The sequence below is a fragment of the Polistes dominula genome, unplaced genomic scaffold, assembly GCF_049000335.1.
Source record: "Polistes dominula isolate Pdom_NZ unplaced genomic scaffold, Pdom_raw_medaka contig_84, whole genome shotgun sequence".
Lineage (NCBI taxonomy): Eukaryota > Metazoa > Arthropoda > Insecta > Hymenoptera > Vespidae > Polistes > Polistes dominula.
The window spans coordinates 2997932-3014936 of record NW_028300944.1 but is presented as its reverse complement, the minus strand read 5'-3'; the positions used below and the strand labels follow the sequence as shown (position 1 = coordinate 3014936).

The following is a 17005-nucleotide window of genomic DNA, read 5'->3' as shown; positions in this document are numbered from 1 at the left end:
ATTTGATTAGGTAACTGATTCAATCAAAATGATAGTAAGGAAGATTTTTTTGTAAATACGAAATAATTATAAACCTCTTAGACACTACGCACCACTATAGTGGCTTTCGAGAATGCCATCTTTCAGTACGACGCGCCAGTGTAGGACTCGCGAATGTCTTCTTCTAGTACGACATGCCACTATACTGGCTTTCGCCAATCATATCTTTTAAAATATATTATGCCTAATTTTATTATTAATTATTAAAGTAAATTGTCTAAGTTAAAGTATATGTGCATCATTACTTTGAGAAAAATTATAATTTAATCATGAAAAACTTCGATAAAATGTACTTGCGTAGAGAACAGCTATTATTCATCACATAACGTAGTTGTTATTATTTACACGTAATTCTCGTTAAACTCTGCCATACAGAGAAAGAGCTCTCACAGCATTCACCAGTGCCTAAGAGGTTCAATTATTTTCAATTGTAACTTACACTCGATAGAAATTAATTTGAACAGAATTTGACGTGCCCGATTGAATAGCAAATGGTATTAAGAGGTACTACTAGTGTGAAATTTTGAAGAAATCGATTTACTTTTTTTGCGTATTTCGATAGTCTATACTTTTAAAAATAACATACTAAAACTTCAAGTGCACTTCTTAAATACTTTTTGAGTTACACACAGTCATCTAATATTTCTTGATTTATAACGATCCAATCAGTAATTCCAACTTTAAACGTGTTTTTTTCGAAAACTACATTTTCAAATTTATCGCAGTTATAACTTGAAGAAAAATCATTCGATTGATTTGATTCTTGTTGCAGTTTCTTTTATATATATTTCTGAGTACCATGAACCTCCAGTTTTTCCATCGAATAGAAAATGTAATTTTTTTAGAATAAAAACCATCAAATCTTCATGTGAAATTTGAAACGTTTTTTTTTAAACTCTGCCATTTTGTTAAAATTTAATTTTTCGTTTGGACCGAGGTTTATGGTATGGGAAGTTTCTTCAAATTTAATAAACTTTTTGTTTTTTTTTATTTCATGCACTGTGAATTTCGCTGGAACTGTAGTAGTGGGGGGACTTTTTTTGGGCCTTACGGGATTGCGAACAACTTGCTTAATTTTCAATATTTTAGTCCGAAAATTTTGTCATGTATTTATTACATATCCACGAATATCTTCTTAAAAAATAAAAACATTCCATGCATTAGTTTTTGTTTTTTAAATTCCGAATAATCCTTTTTTTTTCAAACGGTCTCATCTGTGTGCCCCTAAAAAATATGAGCTCTGGGTTCTCTGTGTAATAATATAAATCTTCGTAATATGCAGTCGCACAGAAAAATACATATACAACGCCTAGAATCTAGGAGTGGGGACTACGAATTATCGCACAAAGAGGAGACCGATAATAGGAAAAAACTGTATACTATATTCTTTCTTATTCTCTAGCAGGTTCACTCTTATGGATATATACATGTTCGTCTTTTTTTTTCTTTTTAGTGACGTAGCGTTCCGTCCTTTTTCCGTTTTATCGTTTTATCCGTTTTCAAATCACCCCAATTCTAAAGAAGTTTTCACTTCAAAAAACAAATATGCTATTAAATTTGGTAAAGCATGTTTGGCGTGGAGCTAATGATTCATACGAACTTGTCTAGAATGCGGCGTTCATTGTAAAAAAAAAAAGAATGCTGGTGACGCGTGGGTGTGGAGAAGGGTGGGCGCCAAGAATAGAAATAGGTGTTGCTATAGAAATATACTCTAAACGATCGTTACGGAGAGAAACAAGTGTCACTTCGGCCCACTGTAAGATTTGAAATTCCGGGATAGGAGGAGAGAGTATTAAAGAAATCCAAAAAAAAAAGAGGTACGTGTTTCTCGCACGTGCGAGTCCTAAGTATAGCTACTAAAATTAACCCATTACCCGCAAATGGTCTTTTTCTCGAATACATTTTCAAATTTTTGGTTGTAATAACTGGAAAAGTATGGCGTTTGAAATAATTGAATTTTAATACAGCGCCATGTGAATAGTTACTGTAATTTACATAAATATATTTATAATAAATTTCATATATAAAAGATTACCAACTGTAATATGCAAATATAGGTTAAGCTAAGTTAGGTTAAATTTGAAAGAAAGAGGAATTCGAATTAGGCATAATAAAACATCAAATTTTTAATATATATGTAATATATAATATATAAATAACAAAATACACTAAATAATACTACAATTAGAATGGAATACATAAAATAATAATACAGGAAAAAATATAAAAAGCGAGGGGTTAGTTATGTCATGTATAAATCTGAAAAAAATGTATGACGTTAATATATCGAAATAATTAAATTGTAATACAGCGCCATCTATTGAAAATTGCAACCTCAGAATGAAATATATTCATTAAAATCATAAGATCGTACCTTGTACTTCATGAAAATATTAAAACTTCTTACTATTTTATTTTAAATTAATAATTAATAATATAAAATATTTAATTTAAATATAAAATTATAATTATTAGATATGATTAATAAATATAATTATTAAATGTAAAATTATTATTATTATTATAATAATATAACAATAATATATATTTATAATAATATATATTAGGGTTGCGATATATAGGGTTGGATAATATATTAATATTATATTAATTACATTAATTATTATATTAATATAATATATTATTATAATTACTAATATTATTTAAATATAAAAATATAAAAATTGTTTATTTTTATATACTTAAATATTTAAATAAAAAAAATTGTTGCAAAAAAATAGTACTATTTGGTTAGTATGAATATCATTGTACAGTTAATTTAATTTTTTTGGTATTCTCATATTGTGGCGGGTAATGGGTTAAGAGAAGAAAGGGGGAAGAAGAAGAGGAAGAAGAAGAAAAAGAAGAGGAGGAGGAGACAAAAACGAAAATGAAGACAAAAACGAAGACAAAAAGGAAGACGAAGACGAAGTTGGTCACACCCGCAAAATTGAGTGTGCTCGACATGTTCTCAACACTGGGAAAGACACCGTGTGTGCAGTGGCGTCGCGACGCCGGCGCAGTTTACCGGATCGATCCGGCGCGGCGGTGGCGGCGGCGGCGGCGTCCGTTTCCTCCTAACTTCTTGTCTTTCTTTAAAACTCGAGTGTGAGAGTTCGACTACGACGATTACGACGACGACTACTACGACGAGGAAAGAAACAACAAAAAAGGGAACGAAGTGAAGAAAATGTACGATAATAACAGTAAGAATCATACAAATAACGACGATGACGAGGAAGATAAACGTCTTCGACGTGCGACGTGATGCGTTCGCTAAAACCTAAACGAAGATAAAGAAAGAAGATTTTAAATTAAGGGTAGTCAAGAAAAAATAGAAATAGAAAAAGAGAGAGAAAAGAATTAATCACCTCTTAGAAGCCAACTTTTCTTCTCTCGACCCTAGCCGGTTAAAAATATTTTCAACTCCCCATTGGCGTGGAATTACTTGATTGCTGTTCTAGGAAAAGACGAGTAAGAAATAGAAAAAAAAAGATAGAAAGAGACGTTAATACGGTGCATCAATCGATCGTGAAAACGATACCTTTGGAAAATTTTTCTAAAGATTGAATCATCAAAGATGGATTATCGGTGCGCCACCGGTTCGAGATACGACGATGACGTCCTGGAGAACGAGAAAGGGTTGTTCGGTGCCACTGCGGTAAGAAGAACTCTTTCTATCAGCGTGTGTGTTCATTTTTTTGCTCACATGCAAAAAATATCAAAAAAAGTAAAGTTTTACGAGTGATATTTGTGTTTGTTGTTGTGAATGCGATAACAAAAAAAAAGGGAATATCTTAAAAATCGAATGCTTACGCAAATTACAATTTATTTTATTTTTTTCACCGCTCACCGGAGTGGTAAATTAATCGCACTTAGCACGGCGCATGCGCGACATTGCAATTTTAATTGTTATGTGCACCCTACATGAACATTCAAGGTGACCGGTTCTTCCTAATAGAATTTTTTGTTTGTTTTAACAATAAAGAAGAGAAAAATTTAACACAAAAACATATGTTTCTATGAGTTATCCCAATTGTAGAAGGATTAGAACCCACACTACGCAGTTCCCGTTTAAATCAATAGTTCAAATGTGACGACGTTTTTTGATTATGATGATTAAACGTACGCACGCTCTGCTAGGAACCCGACGACGAAGATTTTCTCGTCTAGTTCGTCGAAACGGAGAGTCCCCGAATGGTTAACTCTATTTCTGGAGTTTTCAGGAGTGTGAACTTGACACTCCGTTTATGTGTGTGACACAAGATGTTTTTTAAATAACTACTAAACCATTTTGATAAAATAAATTAACAATTACGAAGCTTTATTGATATATTAAATTAGTTTGATTTTTATAAACATTCTTAACATGTTGAATGCCACTCAACTTGGCAGTGACGTCATGGGGGCCACCGGTGACCGCTGCGGATTAACTCAAATTAATAGTAGAAATATAAAAAATTCATCATGGTGCTATGGACAATCCCTAAAATTGGCGTGGCATTCAACGTGTTAACGCGAAACTTTAACTTTATGCTCTAAACTCATTTAATTTTTTTTCCAAATGGTTACTTTTCAGAATGACAATAAGGGTGCATCGAAACGTGGCGCTCCATGCACGCGGGGTACTGCAATGTCGTTCGGTTTTCGTAGAAGACCTACCACAGGAATCCCGGTACCGATAACAAATTATGCAACGGATGTAACGTTCTTACACCAACGATCAAAGTCAGCTGGTCCTGAGCAAACTCGTAGACGAGATGACGATGTTACTTACCAGGCCGTTCAAAACTCATCCTCCGGAAGATCAACGCCACGACTGGCACCACCGAAAAAAGAAGCCACTGGGGTATCGACGAGAACAAATCGTTTTGGATACAGGCAATCGCAGGGCAGATACACGAACAAGGTCGGTGACATCTGCAACAGTCATAGTGTTAGCCACTACAATCAGGAAAGGCTTCAACAGCAACAACAGTATCACCAACAACAACAACAACATCATCAGCAGCACGAGAGTCACGTTCCTAAACAACAGAACAGAGTTGTACAGGTTAGAATTGTTTGAAATCGATTTTTTTTCCGGAGGGATTATCCAATTAGTTTACTAAAGATATTATTTTTGTTCAAAGGTTTATAATGTAGCTACAGGATCGAAGCTACGAGCATCCTCGGCAAACGTGTCGTCAGCGCACAACAGCAGCAATAGCGGTGGTAGCAGTGGTGGCAACAATAATGTCACCAATAACGATGCCAATCGAAGAGTTTCTGGCATTCCCGAATCAGTAGCCAGATACACGTTACACGCAAGTCATCTCCCACTACCCCAATACGCTGTAAGAATGAGCGATACCAATTCGAAAATCGCAAAGACAGTTGCAAATCAAAGTAGAAAAATTTCTACTGGTTCTAAGAGCTCGGCTAGTTCGAAGGAAGGCTCAGGTACCGAGGATTCTGGTGTTAGCAGCCACCAAAGTTGTCCGGGAGAAAGCGAAAGGACTGATGGTTACGATTATGTAGACGGTGCTATGACAGCTAGTAGAAGAAGCTTTGGTCGAGGTAGAAATTTAAAAATGGTAGTCAGTGGTAAGAGTTTTGACGTTCGAGATGTTGGAGATGACGATAGCACCGTTACCGAAATATCCGTAATACCGTTGCCAAAATGCTTCGCGAGCCCTAATTTAAATACCGGCCTGGTGCGTGAAAGAGCGACGCAATATCAAAGAATCGTTAACAAGGACAACAGGTACACGAGTTCCATAACTTCGATGTCAACTACTTCTTCAGAAGGATACGACGAGGGTTTGGGCGAAGAGAAAGTTTACAAAGACAGATCTCGTACCGAGAAAATACCTTCGATCAAGTCTGACTTTAGTTTGCCTAGCTCGGACGATCCCGAGTACGGTCACGGGGAAGCAATGGCTGACGAATATTCGCTTAGCTCGAGCGACGAGTGTCATCGTTCCAATTCTAACTCTACGCAGCATATAAAAACCATATCTGACGCTGCTAAGAATGGAAATCTACCAAAAAGTACTCTTCGTTCCGTCCTTCTAACCATCGAGGACCCAGCATTTGCAGCAGCTGCTGCTACCTCTACCGCCTTAATAGACGACGAAACGTCACCAGTTGACAGTCTTTTTGACAGTCCTACGGCCAGTATCACACAATCCGACGACAAAGTGTCCAAGAAGGAATGCGTTATGGAACGATCTGGGAATACAATAGACGATGACAGTCCTGGCACTCCTACCAATGCCTCTAATTCGCTCAGTTTGTCAGAGGGAAAAGAATTTTTTGACGATGAAATTGCCGATCAGCCTGGATTAATATTCGACGATAATTCGGTCGTTGCGGTTGAGACTCAATCCGTGGCAATTAATCAAGTGGTCACAGAAAACAGTCACACTTTGGTCGAATCGATCACTAAATCAAGTAAGATTTTAATTATCACGATACAGTTGTTGATATTTATTCAGTTACAAACGTTAAATACATATTTATATTATTTTTATTTTCAACAGATATACAATCTGGAAAAAATTCTGGTATTAGTCCTTTTCATGGTAAACGAATAAGTCGTGCCGGAAGCGTCGATACCTTATCACCTTGCGAATCAATTGCTTCCGACGATTTGATGTTAGATTATGAACGCAGTGACGCAAGTTCAACCGAGGATACGCATAATCGGTTAGCAGTCGGCGTTATTATTATTAATGAAATCAAAATTTCATGGTAATTTCTATGGGTGGTCTAAATCTGTGTTGCAATGGCTTTCCTTAGATTGGATTCTAATCCAGCGTTGCACGAACTGGACGATGCAACCATACTTTCCGAATTGGAGGCACAAGGAGAAGAAGTGATGAGACAGTGGACCTCATTATTGGGCACGACTCAACCTACGCAACAACAAACTTCTAATTCTAATACTGTAAACAATAATATCAACAACAGCATCTCTAACAACAACAATCACTCCTCTACGGAATCTGGGTGTGTATTAGCACCATTTTCGTTGGCTTCTTAGTTGGACATTTAAGTGTTTAAACTTTCTTTGGCCTACTTTTCCTTTCTTTTTTCGATAGTGTCCTGTTTATCGATGTATGAATTGTTATTGTTGTTGGAGATGGGGCAGAGTAATAATTGCATCTGTAAGTAACACGTTACATTAATCCTGAGCCTCGTATCTTTTTCGATAATGATTCACGATTCGATAAATAATCGAATTTGTTCTTTTATTTATTTATTTATTTGTTGTTGTTTTTTTTTTAAATTAAATGTTAAATACGGATAACGTGGTCACTGTTGCAATTTATAAGTGCAAAGCACTTTGTATAAAATCGATACTTTCATATATTTAAAAAATGGGTGTAGAAAGTATTCGTACACTTATCAATTTGAAATAAAATGTTGTGAAATTGTAATTTATTAAATAATTTTTTATAAACGATGAATTTGTACATATTCTTGAGAGTTTTTACAATAGATCTAATGAAACAAAAACTTATTTGTTTGAATAAATTATAAAATTGATAAGGAAAACGAAAAAACATATAAACAATTCATACAATTCTTATTTTAAACTGTTTGCAAGAGAATTTGTATATAAATCATAATGTAAAAACATTACATGATTGCTTTCCAGTTATAATTGACCTCGTTAGTATGTTTGTAAGCATTATTGGCATCAGTTGAAATCAACATTTTTTAAGATCGAAAATTATTGTTGGAAAATGGGACGAAAACATATGAAAACAACGATAGAAGAAAGAAAAATGATTATTAATTTATAGAATCAATGTAAAAGATTATTTGAAGTATCGTGAATTATAAACAGACCTCGATCTACTATACTAAGTATCATTGATAGGTATGAATTAAGAAGAAAGAAACTGCATAATAATTCAAGAAATAGGCGTTCAAGGAAAATGAATCAGTACACTGAACGAGTAATCACAAGAATGATAAAACAGAATCCAATGATAAGTGCTATAAAAATAGTCGAACATCTTAAAAATAATTGAAATATTGATATATCCGCTAGTACTGTATGTAATTTTTTGTGAAATGATTGATATCATGGTCAAGTCAACACCAACTGCACTGATGCAGCTCCAAACAAGTACAGAACCTCTACCATGTTTCACTGTGGGTCGCAAGTTTTTTGGTTTCAGCTCTTCATTTTTTTTCCTCCATACAGTGAAATCATTGATTCCTCAATAATAATTTTTTGTTTCATTGCATCTATTGTAAAGACTTTCAAGACTATGTATAAATTCATCGTTTATAAAAACTACAATTTCAGAACATTTTATTTCAAATTGATAGGTGTACGAATGCTTTCTACATCCACTGTATATAAAAGAAAGAGAGAGTTTCTTTTGCTTAACGTGATTGATCGTCATCCTATGTGCGTGTGTTTTTTCCGCTTTCGTCCTTTTTGCAAAGTGTTAGGTTGATTAGACGTGATGTTACAGAAATATATATATATAGCCTTCTCACGAAAGCATGTAACTCTCGTCGAGATTTCATTCTACCTTATTGCAGGGGAATCGTATAGCTTAGCAGAAAGAAACATATTTATCAAAGTGCAGATTACTTTGTTTCTCTTCCACGATAAAATAGAAGATATTTTTGAAAATGACTCGTTATCTGACTTTTAACGAGCATTCTTTTCGTATTCAATCGATAAAGATTTTCTACGTGCTTTCTGTAAACATATCGATCATCCATATTCTTCCATGTACACAACAGACTATTTAAATGCGCATACATTTTTTTCCTCAGCTAGTTTTATTCGTGTTGCTAGAAAGAAGAAGAAGCAGTGTCGAAAAGAAAATTGAAGCTTTTTACAGTAGTCATTATATATATGTATCGTTATTCATAGTTAGTGTAAATTTTGAAACATATATTGTCTATATATATGTATCAGTCGATATCTCACACACACATACACACATAAATATATATATATAGTGTTGATCAAAAATGTTTTTGCTATTCGTAATGAAATTGTGTATCGTTGATTTGTAGTCACCTCTAATCACGTCTCTGCGAAAATCGACGTGACATTGTACGCAGTAAAAAAACGTGCGCAACCCGAGAACGCTAAAAAGAAATAATAATAATAACAATAATAATAATAATAATAATAAAAACAAATAAAGTGGGCATGAATGCATAGAATTGGAAAGACGGCAAAACGTGTAGGGTGAATTTCAGCGATAGTTATTTTGTGTTCTAGCGCACTAGTAAAACGAGTGAAGCAATTACAAATCCCCGATGAGGACTCCGCTGGTGGGGACTACTACCAGCTGACATATCCCAACTAGCAACCGGAGTTCGCCGGGCCTCCTCCTCCTCCTCCTCCTCTCTCGACATCTACTAACATAATTGATCAAAAACAACATCAAACTCGAAATTCCCCAGACGGGGAACGGGTTACAACAGATACGTCTGTTTAGAAGAGAACATTCATGGAAAGGCTGGAATGCATATAACGTTTGGGATAAAAAAAGAGAGAGAGAGAAAAAACCAGGAGAGGATAAAAATGAAAACGAAATAGAAAAAGAGAGAGAGAGAGAGAGAGAGAGATCGAGTAAAACGAGGAGACAAGGAAAAAAAATTGGATAAGAATGAAGGAAAGGAGGAATAATGGAACGACAAGAAGGAAAAAAAAAAGTGTCCTAAGCAAATTCGTACAAAGAGATACAAACAGTATACTATTCTTAACACTATCGCTGATCAACTAATTGCACGAGATACGATGATTATAATAGTTTACGATAGCATTGCCACGAATCGTGATGAACGCTGAGAAATATAATCAATTTTGTAGTAATATTCGTCAATGATGATGACAGGATATTTTCGTAACAAACGAAATTATTTGATACCTTGTCAACGGCCTCGTAAATTGTCGTCCCTTTTTATCAATATCGTGTAATCTAATAGTAATTGCGTAGGAAACAAATTTGTGCAAATATATTTAAGGGGCACCATTAGTGAAATCGTTTGGAAAAAAAGTGATTTTTCTGAATTTTTTTAAAAGAAAACTACTGCATGGAATGTTTTAATTTTTTAAGGAGATATTCGTGGATATGTAATGAATGTATGTAAAAAATTTTGGACCAAACAATTAAAAATTAAGTGAGTTATTCACAATCTCCCAAGGCCCAAAAAAATAAGTCTCCACACTGCTGCAGTTATAGCGACCTTCACAGTGCATGAAATCAAAAAAACCAAAAAGTTTATTAAACTCGAAGAAACTTCCCGTACCATAAACCTCAGTCAAAATGAAAAATTAAAATTTAACAAAATGGCAGAGTTAAAAAAAAACGTTTTAAATTTCACACGAAAATTTGATGGTTTTTATCCTAAAAAAATTACATTTTCTATTCGATGGAAAAACTGGAGGTTCATGGTACTCAGAAATATATATAAAAGAAACTGCAACAAGAATCAAATCGATCGAATGATTTTTCTTCAAGTTATAACTGCGGTAAATTTAAAAATGTAGTTTTCGAAAAAAACACGTTTAAAGTTGGAATTACTGATTGGATCGTTATAAATCAAGAAATATTAGATGACTGTGTGTAACTCAAAAAGTATTTAAGAAGTGCACTTGAAGTTTTAGTATGTTATTTTTAAAAGTATAGACTATCGAAATACGCAAAAAAAGGAAAATCGATTTCTTCAAAATTTCACACTAATGGTACCTCTTAATACCATTTGCTATTCAATCGGGCATGTCAAATTCTGTTCAAATTAATTTCTATCGAGTGTAAGTTACAATTGAAAATAATTGAACCTCTTAGGCACTGGTGAATGCTGTGAGGGCTCTTTCTCTGTATGGCAGAGTTTAACGAGAATTACGTGTAAATAATTACAACAACGTTATGTGATGAATAATGGCTGTTCTCTACGCAAGTACATTTTATCGAAGTTTTTCATGATTAAATTATAATTTTTCTCAAAGTAATGATACACATATACTTTAACTTAGACAATTTACTTTAATAATTAATAATAAAATTAGGTATAATATATTTTAAAAGATATGATTGGCGAAAGCCAGTATAGTGGCATGTCGTACTAGAAGAAGACATTCGCGAGTCCTACACTGGCGCGTCGTACTGAAAGATGGCATTCTCGAAAGCCACTATAGTGGTGCGTAGTGTCTAAGAGGTTTATAATTATTTCGTATTTACAAAAAAAATCTTCCTTACTATCATTTTGATTGAATCAGTTACCTAATCAAATGTACGCAAAAAGTTGTATACGCGGTGAATATACTTCATTTGACTATTTTGAATTGGTTTGACTTGAGATAATTCGTTTAACTATTTTATGCACGTTTGACATGCCTGAAACGAATAAAATACGTATATAATAATTGCCTTTCCTCGAGCGTTCTCATTACGTGGCAATTGGCTTATTAACAGATTACAGATAAAATTAAGGGTTAATAAGGTAGAGATTATTTTTCCAATTTCATACGTCCTTTTTGCCACGTCCGATAATTACTCGTCTTTTTTCGAGATCTCGAATGATTGGGCTAATAGTAAGATATACATACACACACACACACGATACAATATATATATTATATATAGTCTTTTGGTGTTTTTAAGGACTTTTGAAGTTTCTAATCAATCGGGTAAAAAAATAATCTATGTAGCGTGTAGTTCCTAATTACTATTAGTCTTCATCGTATCATTATAATTGCTCTTATCGTGTATTATCCTAACGCGTATGCATAATTATAAATATTTTATGCATAACATATACATATATATATGAAATACTTATGTACCAAGTGATCATTATGATCTTTAATATATTCGATTTTAATCGAAGAAATAGTAACGTTTAACTATATCGTATAGATAGGAGAATGAGTTTATTATAACGACGATTATCGATTGGATTTAAAAATTTTTATTTTAAATCACGATGCTCCTATTAGTTTCGCGATCAAAATTCGTAAATTCAATGAATGACAAAAATACGATTAACTTTTTAACACGTTGACTGCCACGCTAGTTTTCAAGAAAATCTCTGTCAGGCCCACACTGTGCTTCTATACTGTGCTACACAACCATCCCGGTATAATAAAGACACTGTGTCAATAGTTACTTATTGTAGCAAGAAATTATTACGTTTAGAAAGAAATTCTTATCCTATTGTGAAGATAATCTTTTTTGAAAGATTATTGAGGCATTTTTTGTTTCTTATCTTCTTATAACAAAAGAAAAATATGTTTAGAACGAAATGTTTTAAAAAAATGTTCATTGGCAAAAAATGAGAAATGCTTGCAAATTATGTTACGTCGAATAAAAGATTTTATACGGATCGATCAAAGGCACGAATAAAATATAAAAAGAACAACAACGTTTTGCCCAGATTGCACTGATTAACCCCAACTTTATAAAGACTGTTTCAAAGTGTTTCATCATAAATAATTTATTTCTTAATTTTTTAATAACAATACAAGTTTTATTAGTAAATATTTAAATCAATTCAATAGTTTTATTTTCTGTGAAATATCTTCTGAAAAATGTATTAATTTACCTTATAACCGCTAAAATAATCTGATTGGGCCTTTTCAGAATTTTTGCCGTCAGCCATCTATGGCTGACATGACAGTCAACGTGTTAATCCCGTTATTGCAATTCGCAAAGATAATTATTTTTCAATTAGTTGTTTTTCGCACCCAAAAAATAAAAAATATCCTAACTTTATATCATAGGGAAGTTTGATAGATGAAAAAAAATCAGAATATATTGTTTTGATCCTGTCAAACATATCGTTCTTTTATTAGGACTTCTTCAACAACTATAAAATACAAAGATTACATAACTTTAAAAATACATAATTCTTCGAAATGCTAAATATATAATAATATTTTTTATTTATAAATTATTTATTCTATCTTACATTATTATAATATATAAATAAATATATTTATATATTAACTATATATATATTTATTATTTATTCTATCCTATATTATTATATTATATATATATATAAATAAAAAATATTATTATATATTTAGCGTTTGGAAGAATTATTAAGAATAATTAAATAATTAGTTAATTTATTTTTAAGGTTATGTAATCTTTGTATTTTATAGTTGCTGAAGTCCAAATTTTTATTAGACGAAACATTCAACAAGATACAAACAATATGTTTTGATTTTTTTCTCACCTTTTAAACTTCCCTATAATATAAAGTTTATATAATAATTTTTTTAGGAAGTTTAGTTTTGCTAAAAGTAATTTCGCTAAAAAATTACCTTTTTTTTCCTTTCTTTCCTCGAACCAATCGGATTAAAAAAGATCGAATAAATAATCAAATAATTTACATTATATATATTTGACGTAAATATATAATTATTAATAAATATTATTGGTATCCCCTGCTGATGCAACGCCAAAGGACCTCACAATGATCGTGATTTAAAAATAATAATAAACAATCTTCTAAAAAATTGTTCGTCCTAAATAAACATTGCAAAATCTAGTCTTCGTATTAGAATTTTAGAAAGCAAGTGCCATAATAGGAAGCGTTAAAAAGCGTAACCTCCGAACAAAATAATCAGAGTTCTAGAGAGAGAGAGAGAGAGAGAGAGAGAGAGAGAGAGAGAGAGAGAGAAAGAGAGATAAATACAGGTTGATTCACCAGCAATTGCCACCTAAATAGCTCCGAAAGTATGATAGAAGCAGGAAAGTGGATGAGGAAAAAGTTGTATGAAAAATTTAGGACTAAAATATGACATTAGTATTTTTTTGTTAGGTTTAGTTATTTTCGAGATCTATTGGTCAACTTTGTTTTTTTAAATGCAGTGTTATATTTTAGTACTTATGTTCGGATAGCGGCTGTCAAGACAAATCCAATGATGTGCAATATTAATATTTTTGAAGGTCAACGAAGATGAAAACTGGCGAACAAGCCGGCCATAATACAGCTCTTCCGTGTTATGGTCGCGTCAAGGTTGTATCAGGGTTGCGTCATACTTTAGTTGTTCCGACAAAGGACGGAACAAATATTTTTCGAATAGTTTTTATTGGTCATTGTCAGGTTTTGTATTTAATTTTACTCATCATTGGATTCGTCTTGTCAGCCGCTATCCGAAAATAAGTATTCAAATAAATCTGAAATATGACTTAACCTAGCAAAAAGACACTAATGTTATATTGTAGTCCTGAATTTTTCATGCAACTTTTTCCGCATCCACTTTTCTGCTACTTTCATACTTTCGAAGCTATTTAGATGGCAAGTGCTTGTGAATCACCCTGTATATCACATACGTTTACTTCGTGTGTTCCTAAACGATATTGAAGGAAACGTTTAAAACTATATCTCCTCGTAATTGATGTCCATGCTACTATATTATTCTCTCTCGCGATAAAATGATGTCTATGTTAATACAGCTTATTGTCTGCTATAATACTAATAATAATAATATTAATAATAATAATAATAATGATAATACGAGTTTTTAATCGTGTCGTTCGCTCGAAAGAAATTTCGTTTTTATGTGGGGAATCGTTTGGAGAAAAAAAAGAAATATATCAAAGATTGGAAGTAAAGATGAAGAGAAAAGAATATTTGAAGAAAGGAAATCACATAATGTGGTGGAAGGATGATAAACAACAGGATAGGGGTGGAGGTGGGGGTGTTGCAAATAATCGCTACGAAGAATCAATGAATTTATTGAACTGGAAGAAGAAAGGAATGAAAAAAAGGAAGAAAAGACAGTTTGAATTTACACATCGAGAAATGTACGAAGAAATGAACTTTGACGAATGAAATTTGACTATGAAATCTAATTGGACAAAAAGTTCGAGAAGATAATTGAAGAAGTGCGCAAGGGACTTTTCCTGCTTTTTTCCTCGTTGAAGATGGAAGGAAATCAATCATCCACGAGAAGATGGAACGGGTAAATAATTTCTCATCAGCTACATATCTGCATTCGCCTCCTTCGTAAAGAGTAATGACTATATATATATTATATATATGAATGTGATTTGTGCATTGTCCGGAAAATCTTCTATTCTTCTTCCTCGTCTGTTAAACAAAATAGAGAAAAAAAAATAAGAAAAAAGAGTTCTCATTCGTTGCATCAATCGGTCGTTCGGATTTTGCGCGAAAATAAATATATTAAAATATACATATACATATATACACACAGGGTGTACCTTTTCCGATTGTTCAAGTACTTACCATAACCTAACAAAAAAATACTTTAAACAAAAGTCAAACTGTTTTTGATTGACTCTTGAACTTTGATTGACAAAACTCACAAAACTCACATTGCAATAAAAAAGGGTTTGAATAATTTTTATTTTTTACATGTTTTTTAAGGTTACCTTTAGTTTTTTAACTTAAATGGCATCCTATTATTTTGACTTTACAATATTATAGCTCGTATTTAATACAAATTTAAGGAACTAGTATATATATATATATATTGAGTTTTGCATGACCTTGAAAACAAAGAAATGAATAGAAATAGGCTATCATAACTTGTATTTATTATTAAAATATTCGAAATCACATTCAATTCAGGAACATTGACTAATATTGTATTACTGAAAACTTAATTACGAATTGTTGATAATTCACAACAAAGAAAAAATTGCTATTAACACTTTGCAGCCCTTTCGTCTCAAATTTGTTCACTTGGTGCCGGTAGGACTGAATTTCAAGGTTATCTAAAGGTTAAAATGTACTAATTCGTTGAATTCGTATTAATACGAAATATAATACTGTAAGGTCAAAAATATACCGTGCCTTTAAAAAAAAAACAAAGCAATAGTCTTAATAAACATAAAAAAAATATAGTTTTACACATTTTTTTATTGCAATTTATAGTCGATCAAAAACAGAGTAACTTCTGTTTAAACTATTTGTTTGTTAGATTATCGCAAGTATTAGGGGGACCGGAAAGTAATGTCGTTTCTATACAAGTCAATTTTTATATTTTAATCAAAAGCTGATTAATTTTTATGAGTCCAATATTAAAAATTTGCATACTAGATGAAAAAAGGTTGTTGATAACAAGGTTTGATTACATTATTGATTAAAAATAAAAACTTGTTAGAAATTTATTTCTTTGAATTTAAGGTTAAAAAGCGACATTATTTTCCGGTCAACCTAATATTTGAAAAATCGTGAATACAGTTATATGGGAAACCCTGTATATGGGGTATTCTATGTGCAATCGATCACTTTTGACTCCCGATTTTTTGACTTTTGATTTTGCTGACAATTTTTTATCATTTTCAACTTCATTAAAAACGTTTTTGCCCCAACACAAAACAATTTATGAATTTTTCGAAAAAATGACTTATTTCGTTTAAATAGCTAAAACTTTGTCAAAGATTGAATTGTCAAGACGTTTTTTTAAAAATATTTTGTTTTTAAATGTACTTTTTGAAAGAAAATATAGAAAAAATATTTGAAGTTAAATTCTATAAGAAATTTCGTTTTTTTTTTTGGAAAAACCTTACAATTTTCAAATTTTGGTATTTTTAATATTTTTTTTTCCTCTTAAACTTTCGTTCATTCCTAACCTAAGCCTAACCTTCTTCAGATAGCCGACATTTCTTTCTATTTTTTTTTCTAATTTAAAAGTATTTCGTTTAATTTTTTCGGAATTTAATTTTGTTTTTATACTAAATTAAAACTTATTAAATAAACATAAATATTTTCAAATATATTTAATGACCTTAGATTAATTATATACTTTCGGATATTATAAATATAAAAAGATTTCAATGTACTATTGGTCAATTTTTGTAGCAAATATAATTAACAATTTATTTAGATTTTCTTGGTCGTTTAAATAATCTACAAATAGTTTATTTTTCATAATTAGAATAATATTTTACAAATAAACACCCATTGCTTGGTATAACGCTATGCAACTGTTAAATTCTCGTCATGTTTTTTGTTT

At 32.0% G+C, this 17005-nt stretch overlaps 1 protein-coding gene and 1 long non-coding RNA gene across 8 annotated transcripts in view; both read left to right on the top strand.

Moving 5' to 3' along the window:
* The window catches only part of LOC107073010 (uncharacterized), a 62964-nt gene that overhangs the window by 20505 nt on the left and 25454 nt on the right, over positions 1–17005 (top strand). For 6 of the 7 annotated variants that reach the window (XR_016176331.1, XM_015333389.2, XM_015333386.2 and 3 more), the window contains exons 3-6: positions 4619–5092; positions 5172–6474; positions 6564–6729; positions 6823–7032. Coding sequence is in view for 6 of the 7 variants with exons in the window: in XM_015333389.2 (XP_015188875.1) it covers positions 4619–5092; positions 5172–6474; positions 6564–6729; positions 6823–7032 (2153 nt within the window). In the remaining variant the exon portion in view is untranslated. Of the gene's footprint in view, positions 1–3070; positions 3701–4618; positions 5093–5171; positions 6475–6563; positions 6730–6822; positions 7033–17005 lie in introns of those variants that run through there. The other variant, XM_015333388.2, reaches the window with a different exon arrangement.
* Positions 7039–8830, top strand: LOC149032821 (uncharacterized). The gene is made up of 2 exons (XR_016176333.1): positions 7039–7190; positions 7910–8830. It is a non-coding gene; the product is annotated as an uncharacterized LOC149032821 (long non-coding RNA).